Below are 9,906 nucleotides of genomic sequence, written 5' to 3' on the forward strand. Positions count from 1 at the left end.
GAATCCGACACAAAAACTTCACCTTATCAGGTGGTGAAGTTTTTGGAAATATGGTAAAAAACTTCAGGACATTCGGCTGAAGTTTGTTCAAAAAGATTTAAGACAAAAACTATTAAATCCAACACAAAAACTTCTGCTTATCAGGTGCTGAAGTTTTTGGAAATATACTAAAAAACTTCAGCACATTGGGCCGAAGTTTTTTGAAAAAGCTTTAGGACAAAAACTATTCAATCCAACAGAAAAACTTAGGTTGATCAAGTGCTTAAGGTTTTGGAAATATACTAAAAAACTTCAGCACATTGGGTCGAAGTTTTTCGAAAAAAAGCTTAAGACAAAAACTATTGAATCCAATAGAAAAACTTCAGCTTAAGCTGAAGTTTTTGGGAATATACTAAACAACTTCAGCACATTGGGCCGAAGTTTTTCGAAAAAGCTTTAGGACAAAAACTTTAGCATGTTTTGGTATATTTTTTAAGTTGATACTTATCTTTTTTGCATTTACTATCTATTTTTTGTCTTTTGTCAACTACTTCATCTTTCATTTAAATTTGTTTGACCATATAGTAAATGATCCGAAAAGTTATTTTTCAGGTTGAAGTTATTTTTTTACTATAGAAAAACTGTGGGTTTTACTAGGGCTGAAGTTACATATCTTTTTGCATTTACAACATACTTGTTTTTACCACCTACTTATCTTGTTTCATTCAATTTCTCTGAACGTAAAACAGTAAAAACAACTGAAAAGTTACTTTTACATTTATAGATATTAAATTGATTAGGTGAACTCTTTGTCTATATTAACAATCTCTTCACTTGAAAATTTCATAGTCATTCATAGAGTTCTATCATATTTCTTTAAATTTGTATTCATCCTTAGTCTTTCAGCTTTTGTTAAAGAAAAAATGTCTGGTGCAAGCGGAAGTGGGAAGCCTAATATGGATGAAATTATGCAGAAGTGAGAGAGTTTGAAGTGTGAGTGGTACAATAACAAATCGATGTCTAAGCTTATGCTTCTGTGGGATCAAATAAAGGTTGATTGGGAGAGAATCAGACCACAGTTTTTTGCCAATCAATCATTCAAGAACAGGCTTAAAATGGAACGTAGTTGTGGAAGTTATTCAACCTCGTTCGATAAGGTTGTGCAGCAGTTTGATAGTTTTCAGTTTCCCAGCTGGAACGACTATTCCAAGCTGCAAAACAACCTGAAGACTCTTCTTTCTCTTATGGACAGAGTAATCGTCGAACAAAGTCAGCAGCGTGATCAATTCAACAAGTTAAAGATTGATCTTCTTGGATTCAGTGGTCTTTTGCCCGAGTACCTTATAGTTATCTCCGATAGTGATGATGATGAGATATTTATAGAAATTGAGGAGTACTGTGATGATGACGATAATGATGGTGATGATTGTTAGTGTTTGTAATCCTTTTTTTATGTTTTCAATGCTATGCTTTTTGTTTATTTCAGCCCATAGATCTGAAGTTTTTTAGGTTAATTTTGTATAACTTCAGCCCGGAGAGCTGAAGTTTTGTTTGTAAATGTGTGTTGTTCTGACCTCTTTTTATATCAATGTAATTGTCACCCTCTTTGTTCTTAGCTTTCTATTGCATTATCCTTGTTATTTGTTGGTATTTGATTTATACTTCTTAGTTGCTTAGAGATGCTACAACTTTTGTTTGTACGTGCGTTTCCTTTTGTGTGTTGTACTCATATGTGTGTGTGTGTGTGAGTGTTTGTATGTGTATGTGTGTGTTTGTTTAAGTATATGTATTTCAGATACTGTAACCTGAAATTTTTTCTCGCAGAAGTCATTGCGTACGTTTTAAACTGCAACAAAACCTGTAAGTCTGCGCAACAAAAATGAGTGATTTGTACTTTAGCAGTATATAAAATTGTCCAAGAGCTTATTTTTTTATTCCTATGAAAAAAATCACATTTGAATTATGTCATACAATAAAGAAAGTCTAAATTCAGACCAAGGATTATTGAAGCTTGGAGTATTTTTCAGTGTGTTTCTTGGAATATGGATGAGGTGCTGGAGAAGACAAGCAAGTTGTTTTGTTATGCCCAACTTGTTTACATCGACTACATTTGGTAGACTTGAATAGTACTGATGATTCAGTTGCAGGTATATGCCTCTTCTTTTGTCTTCTTCCTAGTAAAATCTCTACATCGGGAGGTTTTGTGATCTCAGATTGTACATTTTGTGGTATTTCCTATGATTTTTGATCTCCCACGGTATTCACATATCCTTCATATATTTTCAACCATGTTTCCCTTGAATACCAATTTGAGCAGTAATCAGATTTCTGCAAATATCTCTTATTAATAGTAGCAATTGCATGTGGATAGGGTAATTCATCAAGTTGGAATTTCAGGCAGTCACAAGTTCTCTTCTTTAAGTCCACAATGAATTCAATTCCTTCACTATTTATTCTAAACAACATTGAGTCAAGGTTGAACACCTAACAAGGAATAAAAAATTAAGACAAATTATATTAGTGTATTTTTACTTCAAAAAGAAAAAGTATGAAATTTTTTAAATGTAAGCAGTAAATCACTGCAACAGATATAAAAAGCTGAAGTTAATAAATATACTCACAAACATTTTGCAAGCCAAGTCCATCTTCTTAGTCATCTCTTCTTCTGCCCATATTGATACTCTGTGAAAAGTTTCATTTGCCTTTTTTCTCCGTTCATAAAACCACTCTCCCAGCTTTTCTTGGATGAAATCTAACATTCTTAAAATAGACATTTCTCTCCCTTTTAGTAAAATGGAATTCATTGATTCTACCATGTTTGTTGTTAGCATATCATAACGTCGCTGTGGGAACCACGATCGAGTCCATCTCTCGGGAGGCTCTTCCATTATGTAATTGTATGTTTTCTTGTCAATACTTTTGAGTTGGGACATTAACTGATTGAAATCTTCACGTTTGTATGACCTTGCAGCACTTTGAAAAAGATTTATTACCGTGGCTTTTGCATGTCTTTGCTTTAAATTTTTCTCAAAGTGATAGAGGCACATACCATGGTGAGCTTCAGGAAAAACTTTTCTAATACTATTTGCGATCGATTGGTTTCTATCTGACAAGAAAACCAGTTCACGACGAACTTGAATTGCTTTTCTTATTTCTCCGAAGAACCAAATATATGCCTAATTGTTTTCTGAATCTGCTACACCAAAACATAGAGGAAAGATTTGATTGTTTGCATCCTTTGATACAACAACAAATATAACACCACGATATTTTGACTTCAAAAACGTTGCATCTACTGCAATAACGGGTCTACAGTAGGACCAACCAGCTACTGATGCCACAGGAGCGAAGAACAAGTAAGCAAATCTGTACATTGAAACACAAAAAAATAAATCATAAGGTGTGAAGTTTTTCAAATAGTAACATTTGAAACTTCAGGCTGATGGTTAGTATTGTTTTGCTTACCTATTCTGCGCATCTCTTTTTATGCTTGTGTATGTTCCTGGGTTTTTGGCCACCATCATGTGTAGGTATGAAGGAAGAATCTGGTAGTTCTCTTCAGGTGTTCCCCTTATGAAAGCAATAGCTTTTTGAATAGCACGCCATGCCTTGTGATAACCAATGCCAATTCCAAATTTCTTTTTCATTTCATTTTCTACAAAGGCTGGTGTAACCTCTATCTTTTTGTCTCGAACATGTTCTATAATTTGTTCACTTATAAAATTTGATGTAGCATGCTTCTGATCTGATTTTCTTGCATCAACCGAGCATTCATGGATGTTGTGAGCACGTGATTTTTGCCTTACGAAAAACTACTCCAAAATAAATCAAAAAATAAATTAAATTTCTTTTACTGTGCAATTTTTGAATTTGCGTGATGTTTGTTAAATATTTGTCTTATATCCGTAAATGTTTACTTTGTCATAACAAAATGAAAATAAAAATAAAAATATATGTTGCATGCATATCTAGGATTTGATTATGCATTTAATAATTGATTCAAAAAATAAAATCACAAAAATATGTGTCTGTTCTAGTTTTAATATTTCAATGTGTGATTAATGTGTTGTCTATGTATTAATAGGTAATTTATCTTTGTAAGGGTAATTTTATTTTTATAATTTTAATTAGGAATTTAATAATTAGGAATTTAATTAGAAAATGAAAGAATGGGAAATGATAGAAACGGACCTGGGCCAAGAATTTTTAAACAAAAATCAGGCCCAAATACTCAAAGAACCCGGTCCATGTCAACCAGTCCCATATAGGACTCAAACGACGTCACTTCTGGATTTTTAATCTGGGCCGTTGATTCATTGCAATCAAACGGTCCAGTTCAGCCCCTGCATAAATGAAACGACGACGTTTAGGGCAACTAGATCTGAACCGTTCATCCATCTTGATCCCACGGTCTTAAAAACTCACCCAAACCCGATCCGTTTCAACCCCGGGTTGACCCATTTCCCCAACTTAAATCAAACGATGTCGTTTGGATAAGTGGATTGATCTCATCCGTGCATCTTAATTGATCCAACAGATGAGATCAATCCACCCCACCCCTATATAAGCCCAAACCCCTACCCCGGCCCCCTAACTTAACACCCCCCCTCTCCACTGTTCATCATCATCTTCCGAAACCCACCCCTAACCCTAGCCGCCCTAGGATCCCATCTCCTGAAACCCGGTGGCAACAACGCCGCCGGTCACCAAAATAACACCACAGAACCCCCCGAATATCCTCTATCCAGATATGCTAGCCACTTGGCTCGAATCTTCTTGAAGGTTCTCGAATCTTCATTTGAAGATTTGAGTCGAGCTTAGATCTAAACCAAACAACCCCTAGTTAACACCATAGTACCCCCTAGCATGCCTCGTTATGGATCTGGCTTTGGTTTGGTTCGAATCCCTTCAGAACTCTTTGAATCTTCTTTTGAAGGTTTGGACCAAACAAGAACTTACCCAGATTTGTTCGAAACTAACACCAAATCACCCTTAGGTTTCCCTCACCCTTGTGTCATTGTTGGTTCCCCTCGAATCTGACCAGAAATGGTTAAGTCCCAAATCGAATCTTCAGGAACCCTAGAAATACCAGAACTTTTGGATTCTGCCCGAATTAAATAAAGATTGAGGTTTAATCGACCTTAGTCGAAGTATTTTCAGTGGAAAATACTTCGACTAAGGTCTGTTTGATTTCAAACAAAGTCCAAATCCAAGTTGAGTTCGAGTCCGGTTGAAGTTAAAGATTTAGAGGTACTTTCCTTATTTCTTTTTTGTTTCTTACATGAATAATTGTTTGTTTAATAACCTGTTAATTTTTCATGTTTTTATTTGATTAATTCTGTCATCTTTGTCTCATGCCCGTATGATTAGTCAAATAAATGAATTGTTTCTGTTGGTTGTGATTAATTACAATGTGTGTGATCGACTCGATTAAGTTCGTCGATCAGTTGTGTTATAAATCTTGTTTCTGAAAATGCTGATTGAAACAGTCTGTTTCTTTTGTTTTAGACTGATTATGGACAAATGTTGTAAATAGTCAACTGATTAATACTCGTCAATTAAATCATGTTTGTTTGCAAATCAGTAAATTCAAATGAATGTTGTGTATATATTATTTTCTGAACATGGCATTGTCAGTATATTGACAATGCTCATGTGTGTGTTTGATCTTGGTTCAATGTTGAAGTCCAGTCTAAAAAGTTATAATAATTTCAGCGATATGTTGTTATGATGTTAGTTTTGAATTCAGTGTGATTTTACAAATGTTGATTAGATGTAATTGTGTTAGAAGGTTACATTATTAGTTAGGATTCAGTCCAAAACTTTAGGATTGGTTGTAGCTGTCTTAAATCAGATTAATAATCAGGTTTGAACAGATTTTAAAAATCTGTATTTTTAAGTTTGACAGCAGTAATAATAGTAATCACAGTAGGATTTCTGAGGGTATTTCTGGGACAGAATAGTGAGGGTAATATGATAGCATAATGGGCTGAAAGTGGAAAGTTATTGGCTATTATTTAAAGTGATAATGGGAAACAAAGGGTAATGGGGCTGCTTAAAATCAGGATAAGATCACTTAAAGTATTAAAAAGCAGTTTGTAATAGAACTTTCTGATTTTAAAAGAAGAAAGGGGTCCAAGAAGCACAAAAAAGAGATAGGACAGACCTGTATAAGTACAAGGACTGGAAATTTGAAAAAAAGGAGAACAAGAAAAAAGAGAGCCTTTCAGACAGAAAGAAAGGAAAGAGAGAAAGAAAAAATCTGATCTGGAGGACAGATTTTAAAACTGAAGAGAGGAAAAATCAAAAGGAAATTAGGAGAAAGATCTGATTTTAAGAGAAGAAAACAGATTTTAGAGGAGGAGAAAGATCAGTTTTCAGAGAGATACATTTGAGAAAAACAGAAAGAAAGAAAGAGATAGAAATAGAATCAGAAACAGAAATTTTAAAAGAAAAAGAAACAAAAAGGAACACACACACAGTGAAGCTGAAACAGACACCAGAAAAGAAAAGAAAAATCCGAAACCTTGTTGTTCTTTTTGGAATCTGTCCGGGTCTGTGTATTGATACTATTTGGTTTTAAAATCTGAAATTCTTTAAGAAGCGTTGCTCTTGTGAATCTGGGTTTCTCGGGTCTTATTATTGCTCAAATCTGTGGAAATACTGATATTCTGCCAGTATTTTGTTATTGCTGCAACTGCTGAAACTTACTTCTTCTACCTTCATTTCCAGGTACTTATTTTTTTTGATTCTATGTTGGAAAAAGATTCAGCATGACGAATCAATGAAGCTTGAATTGCAATTCTATCTTTATTTTGTCTAAGTTCATTATTTTAAAAGTTCAGTCTTGTTTTGTGTTTGGTTAATATAGTAGTATGTTTGACATGATAATTAGTAGTTGATTATTCTCTTTTAAAACTCATATAAGTGCTGTAATAATATTATCTATACTAGAATTTCTCATTAGTATAGTTATATGTGAGTTGTCAAAACAGGGAGTATGGCATAAAAATGGGTCATTGATTACATCCCATAATACCTTTAGCTAAATGTAAAGTAGAATGGAAGTATTAAGAAGTTACATTAGTAGTATATCTTGTAAAAAAAATATGATTTTGTTTAGATTGATATAAGCTATTATATGGCATGATGACAGGTATATTTATAATCATATGAGTAAGGTGAGTTGGTATAGCTCGTTATGATGTTAAGAATATTATGAATGTTTAGGCGCACAACTATGTTGTATGTAATACAATTTTATTGAATCAATTCGAATAATAACTTCTTTCTCATCAATTTGATTATTTAGCGTTATAAATAAACTAAGCAATTATAATTTTGGATTAAAAACAAGTATGTGAGAATGAGATGATATGTATAAAAACAAATTGCAACACGTTATATCAATGGTAAGTAGAAATAAAACTTGCACTAAATAAAAATAATAAAAATTCTTGAAAAATATTTCTTCCCTTTATAAATCATTTTTAGTTTCATATACAATTCATTCTTTGGCATGTATATATATATATATATATATATATATATATATATATATATATATATATGTTGTATTTGTTAAAAATCATATTTTTATTCTTTTCTTCGAATTTGAATAGCGGGATGAATATAATTTATACTCGGAAATTATAATCGACGGGCAACATTTAATAGATTGTGAATTCGATTCAAAGAATTTAAGGGCCTCTAAAATGAGTTCTCATGATTTTCACATAAAAATGTATGAATATAATAAACAATTTGTGGAAAATCCATAATACCATTACAAATATTTTGCGCGATTAGGGATGCGTTCGCGTACCCTGATTATATTTTTTTAAAAAGCAAATTCGGATTATGCGTACGCGCAATTTCGAGCGAATATTTAAGAAAAGGATTTTTCCAAGGATGTTAAAATAATTTCATATAACCCGAGATGTGCAGTTCATTGTCTAAATACAAGGGTGATGATGTTCCTGATTTTATTTTAAATTTCGAACATATGATTTTTTAATAAAAACTATAACAATTTTATTGTGTACACGTATGCGTGGCACGATCCTCTGTAATTATAAAAGGTATATAATATGAATATACGTACGCGTAATTCGTCATAAACAATAAACAGAAGCGGTGACAAAAACATCAATATATTTAATAAAAATCAAGATAATTAAGCCAATAATAAAAACAGTTAAGCGACCGTGCTAGAACCACGGAATTCGGAAATGCCTAACACCTTCTTCCGGATTAACAGAATTCCTTACTCAGGATTTCTGGTTCGCAGAATAATAAACAGAGTCATATTCTCCTCGATTCAGGGATTAAAACCGGTGACTTGGGACGCCTTAAAATTCCCAGGTGGCGACTCTGAAATAATTAAATAAATCTCGTTTCGACTGTCCTTAAATTGGAGAAAACTCCCCACGCGCCCCGCGGGCGCGGTAAAAAGGAGGTGCGACAGCTCTGGCGACTCTGCTGGGGACTCCTAGTGTACTGTAACCCAGAACCACTAGTTCAGGGTTTAAAGAATTCGAGCTTAAAATAACTGCGATAATTGGCTTTATTTACTATATGATTTTCAACTGTTTATATGATTAACATGCTAAATGTTTTTTTTACCGCTTTAATATTATTTGAATTGTGAATATATACAACTGCTACGAAACCCCCTTCTTTCTGAGTCTTCTAAATTTATGGTGCACACGTGCGCGTGGCCCACCTTTATGTTAAAGGTCATACCAAATAAGACGAAGTTGGGACAAGTAACTAGGCCGGATAGACTTTCGTTCTCCCGGTACGTTGCCCCCGCTTCGGCTCAAACTGTCCGTTTGGGTAAGCCAGGTTTAGAACAATCAACCTCAGGTTTTTCACTTAGAATAACTCAGCCATGTACCGGATCCCTAGTAGGAACGTATATTTGCATCATGTACATTTGGCCTTGGAGACTCAACACAGGGGTTGGGTCTGTCTAGGACAGGTGAACCCGAAATAAAAAGACTATCCTGATGCATCCTACTTGCTACTTGTGCATTCATTTGCCTCGAACATGCTTGTTGACCAGCTTAAATGAAATCATGGTGAGAAGAGAGGAATAAAATGGGTTGTTTTAAAATTTTCAAAAAAAAAATAGTTTTAAATCTTGAAATAAAGGTATTTAATAAATAAAAAAATTTTGAAAATGATTTTTTTTAGTGTATATTTTCAAAATGAGTCTTGACTTTATTAAATTAAATTTCAGATACAAAATGAGCACCACGCAAAACCCCCCATCCACGAATACAGAAGAGTTTCTATTTCAGCTTCAAATGTGGTGGTATGATTTAGGCGAAGCTGGTCAAAAATGGGTCGTCAAGCATTTGGGAAATCTCACGGATATTATGAAAGTTAAACCCCGTGATGATCTAATTGCGGCGTTAGTAACTTTTTGGGACCCTGTTCACAATGTCTTTCGTTTCTCTGACTTCGAGCTTACTCCTACATTAGAGGAGATAGCTGGATATGCTGGTTTCGACGGAAGTCTAAGAAATCAAAGCCTGATATTCACAAAGGCTCCCTCGGTACATCGATTCTTCGGTCTTCTGAACATCAGCAGTCAAATCAGGAAAAGCAATGTCATCAATGGATGTTGTTCCTTCAACTTTTTGTATTCAAGGTTCGGAAAGTCAGATGGGTTCGAAATTCATGAGAAAGGCCTTACTAACAAGCAAAACAAAGACACTTGGCAGATTCACCGTCGCTTTGCCTTCATGGTGGCTTTTCTAGGAATCATGGTCTTCCCAAACAAAGAGCGAACAATTGATATTCGCACCGCGAAAGTTGTGCAAATCCTCACCACCAAAGAAAATCACACCCTTGTCCCCATCATTCTCTCAGACATTTATCGGGCTTTGACTTTATGTAAATCAGGAGCAAAAGTCTTCG

General features: G+C 34.2%; 2 protein-coding genes across 2 annotated transcripts; both read right to left on the reverse strand.

The window, feature by feature from the left end:
• Positions 1 to 2,214: 2,214 nt before the first annotated feature.
• On the reverse strand, positions 2,215 to 3,026 carry LOC138870605 (uncharacterized). Its single transcript, XM_070148428.1, has 2 exons — positions 2,601 to 3,026; positions 2,215 to 2,463 (listed from the first exon to the last, which is right to left on the reverse strand). Exons 1-2 carry the CDS (start codon positions 3,024 to 3,026, stop codon positions 2,215 to 2,217), a joined length of 675 nt encoding a protein of 224 aa, XP_070004529.1.
• A 129-nt stretch (positions 3,027 to 3,155) lies between these two features.
• On the reverse strand, positions 3,156 to 3,626 carry LOC138870607 (uncharacterized). The gene is made up of 2 exons (XM_070148431.1): positions 3,445 to 3,626; positions 3,156 to 3,345 (listed from the first exon to the last, which is right to left on the reverse strand). The coding sequence occupies exons 1-2, from the start codon at positions 3,624 to 3,626 to the stop codon at positions 3,156 to 3,158; spliced, it is 372 nt and encodes a 123-aa protein (XP_070004532.1).
• Between the last annotated feature and the right edge of the window lie 6,280 nt (positions 3,627 to 9,906).

The sequence above is a fragment of the Nicotiana sylvestris genome, chromosome 1 (genome assembly GCF_000393655.2).
Source record: "Nicotiana sylvestris chromosome 1, ASM39365v2, whole genome shotgun sequence".
NCBI lineage: Eukaryota > Viridiplantae > Streptophyta > Magnoliopsida > Solanales > Solanaceae > Nicotiana > Nicotiana sylvestris.